This window comes from Argentina silus, assembly GCF_951799395.1.
Source record: "Argentina silus genome assembly, chromosome: 6".
NCBI classification, from domain to species: domain Eukaryota; kingdom Metazoa; phylum Chordata; class Actinopteri; order Argentiniformes; family Argentinidae; genus Argentina; species Argentina silus.
The window spans coordinates 8,775,502-8,791,101 of NC_139660.1; the positions used below are offsets into that span (position 1 = coordinate 8,775,502).

At 44.0% G+C, this 15,600-nt stretch overlaps 1 protein-coding gene across 1 annotated transcript in view; it reads right to left on the bottom strand.

Annotated features, from left to right (window-relative positions):
• Positions 1 to 476: 476 nt before the first annotated feature.
• The window catches only part of kif1aa (kinesin family member 1Aa), a gene marked incomplete at its 5' end in the record, with an annotated part of 34,881 nt that continues 19,757 nt past the window's right edge, over positions 477 to 15,600 (bottom strand). Inside the window, 24 exons of the mRNA XM_083671180.1 lie at positions 477 to 542; positions 690 to 808; positions 957 to 1,149; positions 1,244 to 1,387; positions 1,912 to 2,033; positions 2,263 to 2,334; positions 2,501 to 2,695; positions 2,907 to 3,052; positions 3,145 to 3,206; positions 3,327 to 3,460; positions 3,615 to 3,729; positions 4,352 to 4,375; positions 6,540 to 6,566; positions 9,159 to 9,264; positions 9,372 to 9,456; positions 9,635 to 9,701; positions 10,123 to 10,231; positions 12,145 to 12,200; positions 12,297 to 12,415; positions 12,504 to 12,594; positions 12,770 to 12,932; positions 13,096 to 13,234; positions 13,332 to 13,417; positions 13,642 to 13,760. Coding sequence (XP_083527306.1) covers positions 500 to 542; positions 690 to 808; positions 957 to 1,149; positions 1,244 to 1,387; positions 1,912 to 2,033; positions 2,263 to 2,334; positions 2,501 to 2,695; positions 2,907 to 3,052; positions 3,145 to 3,206; positions 3,327 to 3,460; positions 3,615 to 3,729; positions 4,352 to 4,375; positions 6,540 to 6,566; positions 9,159 to 9,264; positions 9,372 to 9,456; positions 9,635 to 9,701; positions 10,123 to 10,231; positions 12,145 to 12,200; positions 12,297 to 12,415; positions 12,504 to 12,594; positions 12,770 to 12,932; positions 13,096 to 13,234; positions 13,332 to 13,417; positions 13,642 to 13,760 — 2,536 coding nt within the window. The 3' untranslated portion in view covers positions 477 to 499. The remainder of the gene's footprint in view (positions 543 to 689; positions 809 to 956; positions 1,150 to 1,243; positions 1,388 to 1,911; positions 2,034 to 2,262; positions 2,335 to 2,500; positions 2,696 to 2,906; positions 3,053 to 3,144; positions 3,207 to 3,326; positions 3,461 to 3,614; positions 3,730 to 4,351; positions 4,376 to 6,539; positions 6,567 to 9,158; positions 9,265 to 9,371; positions 9,457 to 9,634; positions 9,702 to 10,122; positions 10,232 to 12,144; positions 12,201 to 12,296; positions 12,416 to 12,503; positions 12,595 to 12,769; positions 12,933 to 13,095; positions 13,235 to 13,331; positions 13,418 to 13,641; positions 13,761 to 15,600) is intronic.

Consider the following 15,600-nt stretch of genomic DNA (forward strand, 5'->3'; position numbering starts at 1 on the left):
ACCGGTATGCAACTCTAACAATAAGTAACTGATGCTACTGCTCCCCTTATTTCATTTCCCCAGCTTTGAACATTCCTGTAAAGTAAGTAAGGACTTTTGGAGAAGATTAATCAGACGATAAGGCCCACACAGCGGCAAAGGCCTGATACACAAGAATGGGGGCCTTTGGACCCTGAATACATTGGTGGTCAGCTTGTGATAAACTGAGTGTGTGCAGGAGCAGGTTGGTTACTGGTGTGTGTGTGTGTGTGTGTGTGTGTGTGTGTGTGTGTGTGTGTGTGTGTGTGTGTGTGTGTGTGTGTGTGTGTGTGTGTGTGTGTGTGTGTGTGTGTGTGTGTGTGTGTGTGTGTGTGTGTGTTTGTGTGTTTTTGTGTGTGTGGGCGGAGGGGGAGGGGGAATCAGCACAGGAGTAAGGTATAAGGTCAGGGATCTATATACAGATTAGTCTTTTTGTTCTATTTTCTTCTGATAAGACTTGTTCGGTCAGAGCACCGTTGTTTCACATCCTCATCTGTCCAGCTCTTCTTCTGGAAAGCTTCGATCTGAAGGAAACAAAATGGAATTATTTATACATAATCCAATGGTTACTTCATATTTTACTCCACCTCCACAACATATTGATAACACCAGTAAACTCCTGCATTATGAATCCACTGGAATTTAAAATCTTTGTATGCCAGATGTTTTACCTGATAGTTCCAGCAAGGAGGGGGTTAAAGGCATAGAGCCAGTCGTGCATTTCTTTGTCATTGTTGGCTTGAAGCAGTATCCCGCGATGCTCTGTGCACACAGCAAATGTGTTGGGGGTCTATTGAGGAAACAGTGAAAAAAGTATATCAACAACCAGTCGCTTGGGAGGGCAGGTTTTCTTTTCAGCATAGGTGTAGAGTTGGGAAGAAAAACATGGCATCCTCAGTGAGTCTTTTCAAAAATGTTTTGTGTGAAAAGTGACCAACCTTGAGCATGGCCTGCTGGTCCTCACTGTACTCCACCTGGGCAGAGGAGAGGTTGAGGATGGCCCTCTCCACGCTGTCTCTCTCTGTGTTGTAGATGTAGACATATGGCCTCCGCACCACCACGTAGCGCTTCACCCAGCCATTGGTGTTTGGCTCCAGGAAATGCAAGTAGCCCTTCTTAGACACAATGGGGCTGAAAGATATTCACAGTAAGATTGTCACTACATTTAATGAGTCCAACTGCCCTGCCTTTACTAGGTCAATGATAAAGCTGTGGAGCCACTCACCTGACACGAATCTCCTGGATATCAGGTACAAACGTGCGGGCCCTAGGCTTGGGCTCTTGGGCTCCGTTGGGGGACTTCTTGACCTCTCCGTCCTGCAGGGAGTCGGGGTTGGGGCTGACGGCACGGGAGCGTGGTGTAGGCGGTCTGGGGTACACAGGAAAAATCATTTTCATTCTGTGTCAAGTTAGTTATCTAAAAAAATAAGTTCTAATTCTGCACGTGATTCTGTTTCAAAACACCATCGTATGGGTGCTCCAACATCTCTAGATTAGTGTTCTGAGCCTCTGAGAGGTGCTTCACAACTCTTGCTTCAAAGCATCTCATAATTAGTGTTTCATACATCCTAAAACATGTCTCTAAACCTTCACAAAAATATGTTGAAGTACTTACAGACCATACATACTATTTATGGTCTGTGAACCAAAAAAAAAAGAAAAAAGTTTTAACTGGTGGAAACTTTAAATTGGTGGCAGCTCAGTTTCCACCAGTTTTCGGGTTTCGCAACACTTTCCTTTAACAGTTATTAGCTGATATATACATAATGTAACAAGTTGTAAATAAGTCAGCTTAGCGAACCAAATCTTTTCAACTTTGTCGTTTCTGTCCAGTAGCCTGAGGACTGTTGTGTGTCATTTGTGCCATGGCAGGAGTGTCTCGGGAGGACTGACCTGAGATCAGTGTTGCCATAGTAACCTTCCACCAGTGAGGGGCATGTTGAGGAGGGTGTGAGTGTGTTCAGGGCAGAGGCTGAGTTGGAGTCCCTCAGCAGTGTCACAGACATCTCAGAGAGCTGGAACACACACCAAAACAACTTGTCAAAACACTGACTGGAAAAGCTCAGAGAAATAAATGTCTGTACCCACTCCCGTTTTCCTCACAAACAAACTAAAGCACTTAATTTATAGTTAATTAAATGCTATTCTTACTTTATTGCATTGCTATAATATATGAATACAGTACTCAAATGAGTCCTTTGAAATACTAGCCTATTTGGCTACCTAGAGTAAGTAGTAAAGTACCTTGCTTTCACTGGCACTGACACACACATGGCTATACTCTCTGTTGAAGGAGTGGGTGAGCAGCCGCAGACACTGATGGAAAAGGGATTGACAGAGATTAAAGTCTGAGAGTAGGGAGATTTCCAGAGATGTTCTCTGTGAATACACTGATTTTTTTTTTTTATTACTAAGAAGCAGGCTTAACAGAGCATACAGGCAACATTCAACTAACAAGCAGGTTTTTAAAGCAGACACTGACCTTGGCGGCTAGCTCCCTCTGCCTCTCATTGGGGGTGTCGGGGCTGAGGCTGAGGCCCAGGCCCTGGCCGACCTCAGGGGACTGAGAGGACTCACTCAGCTCCTCAGTCACACAGGACAGCAGCGACTCCTGACCCAGCAGCAGGGTGGACTCCAGCTTCTCCCTCAGGAGGAGGTAGTGTCTGGTCTTCTCCACCTAAATAAACCGAATAAACATCACATTCGTCAACACCAGCCTCTACTTCAGAGATTATGATACATACTGTACAGTCCAGTACAGACACATGCACTGAACTGGAAAGTGTGTCAGGCCCAGCAATAAGCCATTCAATGGCAAACAAACTATTATCTTTCTATAGTACATGATACTCGTCCACATATTGGTTTGAGTATGAATCAGTCCCCACCTCCTGCAGGAGACTGAGTTTCTCCAACTCCCACTGGTGGTCCAGGATGAGGCTGTCACTGCGGGGCCTCCAGCCAGCCAGATTCTCCTCCCCACGGACGTAGGCCACTGAGGTGTCCAGCACCCGCCTGCGTCGCCTCTGCATACCTGAGAGGTGACAGGTGAGAGGTAAAGATGTTAAAGAGAGCAGGGGTAGACAAAGCTAGACAGTTGGATGTAAGAAAGAGAAAGTCTCTTACCTGGGCTCCCTTTGTCCGCCAGATGACACAGGCTGACTTCATACACACCAGTGACACGGTTCCTGGAGACAACAAGAGAGTTTAGGTTGATTTCATGGTTTTTAGGGGTGTCTGAGATGCCCCAAGCATGCAACAGATGCAAAGGATGGTTTACTGTAGCTTATAAAAGATGTAAAACCCACCCCTCTGCTGCCCTAAGGCTTCCGGTGCCAAAGAGGTTGCGGATGGAACGGGAGGCAGGGAGCTTGGCGTCTCGGGAGTAGAACACCATGCAAAAGTCTTTGGTTATCACTGTGGGCTGAGTGCAGTTCTCCATCTACAGTTTAAAAAAAAGGAAAAAAGATCAGAACCTCATCCATCTCTCTACACCTCAGATCATTTCAGATCCAGTAAGTGCCTCTAAAGGTTTCCCCCCAGGAGCCAGGGGTCAGGGAGCTCAGCAGTCACTCCTGCTAATGCCGTTACTGTACCTCCAGGTAGGCGGACAGGGTCATGTAGATTTTCTCCCCATACGGGGTGACACGGTTCAGCAGTAAGGAGTTGTGCATGGAGCTATCCCAGGCTGCCTCGAAGCGGTAGAAGGTCCTGAGGAGTGGGTGGAGGAGGAGGCCAAAGAGAGCAGAGTTAACTACAGCATGCAGCGGTCCCCGAGAGAACAGAGGCTCCTCGACCCCCGTACGACCTCTGCCACAGACTATTCTGCGTGTCTCCAGCCAAGACTATACATTGTAACATGTACTTATCTGAATATTGTCTGCATTCTGAAAGCAAGTCTAGATGTTTGGTGACTGAATAGTTTTATAGTTAAGAAGTACAATGTTGCTGTCTATGGCAGATCTATTGTGTTGGGAAATTGGTTTGCCCTGGAAGTTTTACTGTAAGCGGTCGCTCCCTATTCACACTGTGATAATGTGTATAAGATCCTATCTATTACAGCAATTCTCTCTGGAATATATAAGTGTGTCTCTTATAATAAGATATTGTGTGGTTACTAATAGACAAGACTGATTTGTGACACATGGCCAATTAAGTGACATAATTTAGAGATAACGACGGTAATTGCATGCAACAGAACACTTCAGTTGTGGGTCCCCTTTGTAGAAACCACGACAAAATAGCATGAGGAAGGATGACTTCATCAGCACAGAACAAAAGGAGGTTTGATGAGAGATTGACAGACGAACAGAGGGACAGGGGTGAGAAATACCTATGGTCAATTCCCAAGGAAATGCTGTGAGAGGAAGGAAAAATCAGCAAAACAATCAAAGGTGAGAGTCAGGAAGTCTGTTGTGGTTGTGAGCTTTGTGATCCAGACAGGTGTACAGTATTTTCCCTCAGATTGCTTATTGTTATGAGTACACAATGATCATTTGAGGGTATTTCAATGAACACCAGAACATACTGTACATCTAGAAGGCCTCAAAATGGACACATAAAAGAGTACGTACTGTATATATCGAACTCATGCTATCTCCAGTTCTCATCTCCAGGTGAGGAGGTCAACTAAGACCACATGGCTTCTCTTCAAACAAAACTAGATTCCATTCTGCTTCTCTTCTATGATTTACCCCTATACACTGATATATGAGGTCTTCCCCTGAGCAAATAATCACACATTGAAACCAGTTTCTGGCCTCCGGCCCAGTATGGCCTTAAATCTGAAAAGGCTCATCCAAGCAAGAAATGTGAGAGGAAACTAATGTTTCTATAAGCCATAAAAAGGGGGATGAAATGGACCCCTTCATAAAGTTCAGATGTTGAGCCCGTTGGCGCTGGACTGAGATGACCCGGTGGGAAAGCGAGCAGCGTGTCACTCATAGGGAAGAGTACGGCAAAGTACTGAATACATCCCATAGCGAGGCTAGCAGCTGTATCCGTGGGAGGAGAGGAGATGCTTCAGTTAAGATGAGTGGACCTGGAGGAGGCAGCCTCACCCATCCAACCACTGACCCCACTGATCTGGACATGCACACACACCCACACACGCACACACACACACACGCACACATGCACACACACAGAGCAGGCACACTAGGAGAGTGATGAGGCCTTCTCATTCACACTAACAGAGGGAAGGAAGAGATTTCTTTCCTAGCACTACATTTAAATTCAATCCTTTTTTTTTTCCTTCTCTCTTTAAATTGCTGATGCCAAGTTTGAAGTCATGCTACTGGCATAGCATGTGAGGAAACATTTGTTTCTGCCGTTTGGCTTGCTTTCACTGAGGCATAAATGAGATTTGAAAAATGTCACAACACAGCAACGAGTTAGGGAAAATGCTACTGCTGAGGTAATGGTTCCATGGATTACATTTTAATGTTTGGGCTGGAACACCCTGCCAACGAGGATACTGTAAATGAGGCGTTCCTTACGAACAGCACTTGAGTAATACTGGAAGGGTTTTTTCCTGCTCCCCAGCGATTTACCATTGCTGTGAAGGGAGGGACATTATGTTACAGCCTCCTGGGGTGGAAAGGCTGCACTCTGTGCTGTTACCAAGGAGACTAATGGATGGTTCTCTGTACAGGCTGCTCATGGCCTCCCAGTAGGTGTGTTTCTGAGAGCATGGTTCCAATGAAAGTTTTGAAATATCAACAAAAGCGTTTTATTTGTACATGATACTATCAGGTTCTTGCATTAAATCAAAATATGTGAAACAATGAGAGTTAAACAATCCCTCCCTACTCTGCTTACAAGTTTCTTTTACAATACATTTCAGGATTGTATCAGTGTGGTAGCTTCAGTCAAGTCAAACTGAAACCCATTGGATGTTTGAATCCTTACTGCCCTCTAGTGGTAAAAGATTGTACTCATATACAGTGTACAGTAGCATGTTGCAAGCTTTCCAAAATAGTTAGCTGGTCCAGCACGATATTTCATTGAGTGTAAGATCAATGTTAAAGTAGGGGCCAAAGCTGACCCTAAAGTGACCCTTATATGTCTGGCTTATAAATGTCCCTGCAGCACCTGCCAAAGAGGAGACAAAAACGGAAATGCTGGCCCCACGACACCTCCAGCAGAGACACAGCCAAATTCAGCCCATAGGAAGCAAAGCGAGCCATGCAGTCCCTGTACGACATCAGCCCCAGCCCCACAACAGCTCAAACACACATCCAGGGGAGCGAGAGGAGGAGGGGGGAGGGGGGGGTGCAAAGTTACATCTCCTCCAACTGCTCATGAGGAAGGAGAAAAGAAAACAACATAAAAGAAAGGCGAAAAGGAGCGAGAGACAGCCAGAAACCACAGTGGAAAACAATGGGAATTGATTCAATGGATGACTAGAGGGTTTTAAATGGAGTGAAAGTAGAAAGAGTATACAGAGATACCGTACACAAAAAAGAGATGCGTATCTAACTCAACAGTATGAGAGGAGAGGGATTTGAAAATAATAATACCTAGGCATGTCCGAATCAAGAAACTGTCTGCAAAAACACAAAACAACATTCCGTTAGTGGACTGGAGGGAGAGAAATGTCAGCATCAGCATGTCCCTTATGATGGCCCCTCCAGGGCTGAGCAGAGACCAGACTGGACCACTCCCAAACCCTCCTCCCCCACCTTGGCCTGGTGCTGTACTCCCCTCTCCACTGAAGCCCAAACAGGATAAGATTTTTCAAGGGGCATCCTGGGTTGTGGCGTCAAGGAGTTCAGCACCATGTCAGAGATGGTCAGAGATGGACCAGCAGGACCACTGCACAGGTCTGCCTGGGGCCTCTTTTCCATATTGTTCCTTTGTGATGGCAAGCAAACCCAGGTCTAGTAGGCTTTGTGAGGAGGAATTAGGCGTCAGCAAAGCAGTGTGGTTAAACCATAAGAGAGGAGGTCACCATACTGGTACATTAGAGAGAAGACCATCTAGATTTTGGAGAAATTGTTAAGGCACTCATCTTAGTATATAAATGCTATTTTTGTTTAAGATATTAATCGTCAAGAAGCTGAACATTACATTAGCAGTACATTACATTCAGCTTGATTAAAGTGTATAAGTGGATAAAGTTGAAACTTTGGTTAATTTCATGCCGATATACAATGATATTCTAGGCCTATACAAAGCCAAAACATTACCAACGTTAATATACAATGTTAAAAAAATAAATTTAAAAAATCATTCATTCTGTGGCACTATACCAAGACACTTCATGCAGTGCTATGGTGAGGTTGAGTTATGGTGAGTGGCGAAGCTAAGTGAGGTTTGGTGTTAGGGACTGGATATGTGGTCTTGAAATGGCAGGGTGCATCCCATGGAGGGGAAACCTAGATTCTCAGAGCCACAGGAGCAGCATAACCTGCAGTACCCTTTACTACAGTATAAACTAAGTAGAAAGAGAGTTCTGATACACGAGGAAACAGTGGCAAACACTATAGCCAATGAGGACCAGGGTTATCCATTGTTGTTTTGTAGCTATTGGGCCACTTAAAAGCCTCACAAGCTCTATGGCTCTATGAAGATGTGCAGTGGGTGTGGTTATGGTCACCAAAAACAGATGGATCTTTTCAGGTTAGATATTCTATTAGCCATGAAAACTAAGAGGCCATATTTACTCCTGATAACAACCATCATTTTGGATGTGCATGCAGGGAGACACGGCCAAATGCTTGGTAGAGAATTCTGACATGGTGCTTGTTCTTTACCAGCAGAATAATTCAGAGGGGTTAGTTTGTTAGTAGTCAGGTCAGGGAGATGGTGGCAAGTGAGGATGCATTGAACAAGGTGAGAGGTAGCATGGAAGTGGAATGACAAACAGACATCTAAAGCACAGACGAGCACCAAGGGGAGGGTCGTACACAGCCAACACAGAGGTGAGCTAAATAACCGTCAATAAAACAGCTTGAAGAACAAAACGTCATCATACTGCAGATCTAATCACAGAGGCTTTGCTTACAGCACAGACTACAATAATCAGCCTTATAGAATATGTCAATGTATGGGGATAACAATAATGTACGTTTTGTTTGTGACTGAACTGCCTCTCGAGCAGAAGGATGGAACACTCTTGTACTGTGCGTTGCCTTTCTTCCCATGTGACCTCCTGCCTCTAGACTGATGAAACCACATTTTGTTTTGCAAAGCATCTGCTGCTAAAGTGAATGACAGGGGGATGAGAGAGGATTTGAAAAATAACCCAGCCGTCCCCACCCAAAAAAAGTGAAATAATTGCCTGAAATCAGTCAAGCTGCGCATCTTGACTGCGTTTCAAGCATTCTGACCCATAGCTGTCTTTGCTATGAGTGCCATGCAATTAGCCTGTGTGCAATGCACCAATGCTACAGGGGATATGTTACTGTCAGTGTGATGGTGTCTATTTGTCTTAAAATAAAATCAAGAATAAAGTCTTAAAGAGACTTAAGACTTAAAAAGTGTTGAGTCAAGGTGAAACTCGGTAGGTAGTGCTTTAGGGGGGCTGTGATACCAGAGTCTCTATCGTAACTGTGTGTGATCCTGGGGGAGGTTGTGTGTGATGGGACAGGTCTATAATAAGGGTGTGAACGAGAGGAGGGGGAGGTGTCACTTTAACAACAGTGACACAGGAGAGATATCAGCCCAGAAGGCTTCTAGTTCTATACCACTGTGTTGTTAAGAACACACCCACTGTGTGCTGATTGACACACAGGGATTCACCAAACCCCATGTGACACAAGAGCACAGCACCCGAGAGCTTAGCTACTGTATGCTAGCGTCACCATAGTGATGGTGCATTTCAATTTTGAATTGCACAAATATGAATTGCATATTCCTTGCAACCATTTGAATTCAAAGGCAAGAGAAACACATTCTGAATGGAGTACTGTAGCAGTACTGTGTTTCTCTTATTATGATGTTATCTTGACATTTTCAGAACAGTTTTTTATAAATGTATCATAAACAGTTCAATATGATGTTGATACATCAAGCAAAGTTACAATCATTTTCTACAGTATATAGGTAAACATCGTAGGATTCTGACATTCTTGTTGCTTATAGCTAGCTGAGTATCTGTAGGTGAGTCCCCATGAAGGGTCAGTATTGGCACATACCTGTCGTCTTGCATGGGCCTGACATACCCAGCAGACAAGATGTTGAGAGAGAGGATGTTGGGGTCGATGATGGTCTCGTCAGCCTCTGGAGTGTTGCGAAGGCGCCCTATGAAAACATGGAAGCCTCAGTGAAATATACTTTTAAATGTTGCACGTCGAAGGTATTCAAAACATACAGTCTCATTGCATTGTAAGATTTGAAACTTTACTCACCCACAACAAGCTCACGGACCTCCTTCCACTCAATGTCGCCGCCTGTCTCATGCACGATTGTCACAGTGACTCTCCTCTGGATGCCCTGTGGATAAAGAGAGAGAGAGAGAGAGAGAGAGAGAGAGAGAGAGAGAGAGAGAGAGAGAGAGAGAGAGAGAGAGAGAGAGAGAGAGTAATTGGTATCCAAATCCACAAGAAATCATTTCAATCATCATTACAATTCTCCTACTCCTCGCCCTGTTCTCAGAGTGTGACTGGCCTACCTGGTGCAGTAAGAATGTGCCATGGCACGGCATGCCTCCTCTGTGATCCACCACTGCAGGGATGTAGCTGAGGAGACAGATAAAAAGTCAGCCATCATTCCCCAGCCTCCCGCCCTCCGTCCACACAAAACACAGGAACAAAGCCTTCATTGATTTCACATCAGCCTGTCTGTTCCAACTGGTAATTGTTATTTCAACAGATTTTTTCACTGCACTGCTTTTTTGTACTGTGGGAATTTAATATGGAGATGATGTTTGTTAGTCATAGCAGGACAATTATTTCAACCAGTCTTAATGTTACAATCATTACACTCTAAACATGCACTATTAGTCTTACAAAGAAGAAATCAATACAACGTTCATAAAACAATATTGCGTTTCATGGAATACTGGGCTCATCGATTGCCAGGATCTGTTAAACTAAACCATGTCTCTTGATGTAGCATATAATACTTTCATTTTGTTGGTGGGTGACATGAGATACTCACTCTCCATTGGCCTCCAGCTCACAGATCTCGAAGAACACCATGAGGTCATACTTGCAATGGCAGGGCCCGGCTGTGGGGCGTGTCAGGGCAGTCAGCTTCGTGGCAGGTACTGTGTGTGTGTGTGTGTGTGTGTGTGGAGGAGAAAGCGAGAGAAGAGATAAGGGTTATCATACAGCTCTTGCCCCACAGGCTGAAAGAGAGAGAGGGTACCAGAGTGATGCAGGGAGAAAGGAGCCACTCAGACCTGTGGAAAGGGGACCAGGATGTCAGGAAGGCCATGACCAGCAATGCAGTCACCCCTTAACATGGGGGTGTATGTGCCCATATAAATCTATGTATACTAATAATTTTGAGCTACAGTACATATAATATTTCCCAAGTAAACAGGAAACGTTAGGGAATAACTGCATTACTCATATGTAGCCCTGGTCCTGAGAAAAGTCAAAGAGAGAGTAACCTAAATCAGGGAGTGATTTATATACATACAGTGCATTCGGAAAGTATTCAGACCCCTTAACTTTTTCCACATTTTGCCATGTTACAGCCTTATTCTAAAATGGATTCAATTCATTTTTTGCCTAATCAATCGACACACAATACCCCATAATGACAAAGCGAAAACAGGTTTTTAGAAATGTTTTTATTGAAAATAAAAAACTGAAATATCACATTTATACGAACATCTCTGGAGAGACCTGAAAATAGCTGTGCACCGATGCTCCCCATCCAACTTGACAGAGCTTGAGAGGATCTGCAGAGAAGAATGGGAAAAACTCCCCAAATACAGGTGTGCCAAGCTTGTAGCGTCATACCCAAGAAGACTTGAGGCTGTAATCGCTGCCAAAGGTGCTTCAACAAAGTACTGAGTAAAGTCTGAATACTTATGTAAATGTGATATTTCAGTTTTTTATTCTTAATAAATAAGCAAACATTTCGAAAAATCTATTTTGGCTTTGTCATTATGGGGTATTGTGTGTAGATTGATGAGGGAAAAAAATAATTTAATCCATTTTAGAATAAGGCTGTAACATAACAAAATGTGGAAAAAGTGAAGGGGTCTGAATACTTTCCGAATGCACTGTAAATATAGCCACATTCACTGAAGTGTGACTCAAATCACTCAGACACATCCTTTATACCCACTTCAATTTATAATCCTATGCCATAAATGATTATTTATGACAGGGACTACTGCTGAGAGCCCATTGATCCAGTGGAGGAAGAGTTCAGAGGAGAAACTGTAGGGGGAATCAAACATACAGAAGACACACAAGACACAGGAGAACCAACGCAGTGTAGAATCCCAGAATCTATTCCTTCTTATGTCAGTCGACTGATTATCTAATATATCCCAAAAATCACTTTGTCTCAGATCATTTTGTAATTTAATATAAATGTTACGCATTTTAAATGTATTTATTGATAACTTATTGTCTATATACTGTCCATCAGATTACAATCTGATCACATTGTGCATTAAGGGATACAAAGCTGAATAAAAAGAGCATAGTTTCAAGGATTCTCTTTGGCCTAACACAGACAGTAACCAACCCGGCTTCTGGGCTTTGATAACTGAACAGATAGAGATGGGCGGGGCTGTCAGCTTGGCTGGCTCCTCCCCCTCGAGGAGGAAGGAGGCGGCCAAGCCGGCTGCAGACAGGGCGTGGCCTGACAGCGAGTCCACCAGCGCCCCATTGAACACCTCCGGGACCAGGTAGCGGATCAGCTCCAGGGTCTTCTCCCGGTCGGGCGGGGTCTCAGAGTCCGCTGCTTCACACCCAACAACATGAAGCTGATGTGACGTGACGTTACACGTACAGTACACCAGCACAGAGGCAATACAACAGAGACACAAGCTGTACCAGACATCTCATCATATGAGAGCCACCATGACACGCCCAATAGAAACATTCACATTCTGATTTAGAGGCGTTCTTAAAAAAGATACAACAAAAGGTACAATAAGTATAACATTTCGTTCCCTCTGTTCTTGAAGAACAATGAGATTGTTTTAGTGCTTACCTGGTTTAGATAGTGGCATCACACGAGGGAACTGTCTTCTGCAGGGACGCAATGGGCTGATTGTAGAAAGAAATATCACAAGGTCACAAAAAGACATTTCATTACCACATGAAAACTGTCAAAATAAAGATTACAGAGTTTCCGGTAGCTACCTGATAAGGTCTTTGCAGAGAGGAGGGAAGGGCTGTTTTTGATAGTGCCCAAACACCTCAAACACGATCGGCTGGGTCTTGATGTACTCCACAAAGGATTTGGTCACTTCCACAGCAATCTGTTAGATAAATAGATATTTCTAGCACTTGAAAAAAGCACATAAACCACATTATTGTGTTTCATTATCCTCCTAACTGCTTTCGTACGTTCTGCACATGGTAGAAGCCCAGAGGAGGGCCACGGCCCGTGTTCTTTAGAGGTTCAGTGGAGAACGCCTCGTCATGCCGGTGGATGAAACTGCAAAGAATCAGAGACAGAGGGTGTGCTCAGAAAAGTGCTTACCATCCCAATTTCACCTACAACTTTCACTCATTCAAAATGGGTACTATCAACTAGATGGGCACTATTTCAAAGAGTTACAGTATATTGAAGGTACTGTACAAGTAGGTTAAACTGCAGTAAACATTCTTACTTGAACTGGCAGAAGATGTCGGCATACTCTGCAGAGATGCTGGAGGCTTGCAGTACAGTCACCCTGAAGGTGAAGACATTACCAATCCTCAGGTGCTCCAGAGCTCCATCCAGAGAACCCTCCACATTGGCCTTCAGTGGGCTCTCCAGTTCATCTGGGCTGGCTGCAGGTGGACAGATAAAAAAGAGACATGGATATAGAAAACTACAGAGAAGTTAATCCTCTTGTTCCTACATTCCCGCATACTCATCACAACACAGATAGTCTGCATGTTGTAAATATATACTGCATACAGACAGTGTACACCCTCACAGAGAGGGCATTACCCGCACATGTGTTATTGTTGACCTCATCGGCTGAGGGTCCCATCTCTGAATTCTGACCTTCGCCCTCCACGAAACGGAGCTCCTCCTGGGAGACCCCACCAATACGGGACAGACCTACAGAGCAAGACTCCGTCTGGAACTGACCACAGGGGACAGCATAGAGTTAGTAAAGTTATAGGACGTATAGTCACAAAGGTGCAACTTCAAATCCTCTGTTGGTTCTGTGGAAGCCCTACCTTCTCAAATTGCTGATCCTCAAATGAGATCTTGGCAGTACCAGACTGCCGAACACCTGAGCCGTAGTCCGGAGCCTCCTCATCAGCTGGAGGGAAACACAAAGCACCTTCACTTCACTTCCTCAAGAAGTCACACTCAGTTTGTCCTTCATTCAAATCCTCCCTGACCTACAGTATCTCTGTATGCAATCAGGATCTAACAAAGACAGTAATGTTTCCATCTTGTCGGTTTTCTGTTTTCTCATTGTATTTTGTTGGCATGCTTGATTGATGTTTAGGTGGGAGTGGGGGTCTGTGGTTCAGGTCTTACCTGAGATAGCCTGCACAGCCACCCTGAGGAAGCCCTTGACCTCTCCTTTCTCACTGACGATGGCCACGCGATGGACCAAGGGCACAGGGTACAGCAGGTTACTCAGGTAAACAAAGGCCCTGGGAGAGAGATGGGGAGAGAGAGAGAGATAGAGATAGAGAGAAGACATAGAGAAGAGAGAAATTGAGAGAGAGAGGAGTGTGGGTTAGAGAGAACAGATATATTAGAAGAGCGTACAGAGGTGTAGTATCACTGCACTGGACGAACACAACACCAAGCTGCAAAGCAACCAAACAGAAGCTGGGACTGCTCTTGCGATGGCCATGGCTGCCCTTTACTATAAACTCTCTGTGATCTTTTTGTCAACATCAATGATTCTAAAGTTGGAGGGTCAATCAAGGGGCATGAGGAGAGCTTTCATGTTTTGTTTTTGAAAACTTGGTGAGGCTAAGGAGCATGTGTACAGGATGAAACTATGTCTGCCCTCTGTGTGCATCTTGCGCTTCAACTGCAAAACATACAGCAGCTGAATAGTAAGCTTGGGAACAGATGTCTCAAGATCCATTCATCTGTCTGACTGGTGTGTCTGACTGATGCCCTCCATCTGGTGACACAGCATACCCACCACTCTGCACAGCACTGTTTCTACTCAAGCTGTGTAAATATAACCAATCACAGCATGGAGAGTGGCTCTATATAAACACAATTTACAAGCAGCATTATCTTTGAAAGTTAATGTCTGAAAGAAACTTACTGAACTGTAAAAACAACTTTTAACCACTTAATTATAGGGTCAGGAACTGCAGGTGTTTTGGCTGACAAATTCCTAACATACACTAATAAAATACATTAATTAACAATTCTCCAGTTAGAATGTTATTTAAAGCCTGCTATGACTATTTAAACAAGAACCGGAACAAGACCAAAATGTAGTATCCTTGAATGACGACACTATCAGTGTTGTCATGGAGAGGGGACCAATACTGGATGTAAGCATATGTAAACAGCAAATATAGGCTATCAATGGTTATGTTGTTGAGTGAGTGACACAAAGTTGCAGCTGACTAGCAGATATATGTGGGAACATCTTCTTGTGGATTTCCTTCACTTTGACTGATCAACATTATAGAACCAATAATCTTGCAGTCATGGACCAAATTTTCCAAGAGCCAATGGGCGGGGTAGACATTTAAGGGTAAAGGAGTGGTAGAAAGGGGAGGCTTACGACAAGATTCAAGATTGGTGAGGTGCAAAGAAGGCATGCTCAGGACAAAAAGGTGAACAAAAAAAAAGCTTTCAGCTTCTTGACTCAAAGGAATCAAAAAGCAAATCAAACAGAAATCATTAAACGGAACATGGCTTAGCTTGAACCAACACTGCCAACAGCTTGAAATATGCTACATCAAAAACCAAAGGATGACACCAGAAATCAAAATAAGCCCACCTCCAACGAGTGGAGTGCTGTTTTGTGCAAAAGAGGGGAGCCAATTTATCAGAAGTATCCACGTAAAATTGGACAAAAAAGGTCAAAATAAAAAATGTGTGCTCTGGCATGCCTAAAAGAGACAGCTGCAGTAGAAACCAGCTCTTTCATCTTGAGATATTGAGTCTTCCTGAATTACCAGTTTGTTGCACCAGTTTGATGAATCAACATTCATGACATGGCCAGGAAATTTTGTATGCAAAACAGATATCTAAATGTATTATATGAGACTAGTCAGTGCTTTAGCTGATGGTCTCCTTTAACTAAAAAGCTTCTATTTTGCATTTAGACGTACAAAAAGGTGAGACACATACCTCAAGCAGTCGTTGAGCAACAACTTTGCTTGGACCACTATCAAAGCGAGTAGTACTGTATGAATTGATCCACCAAGGGTTAATTCACAGAAAATGTGTACAGGACAGGTTTTCCATGTCAAAGAGTAACATTCATCCATGATCTGTGTATGTCAAGGCATG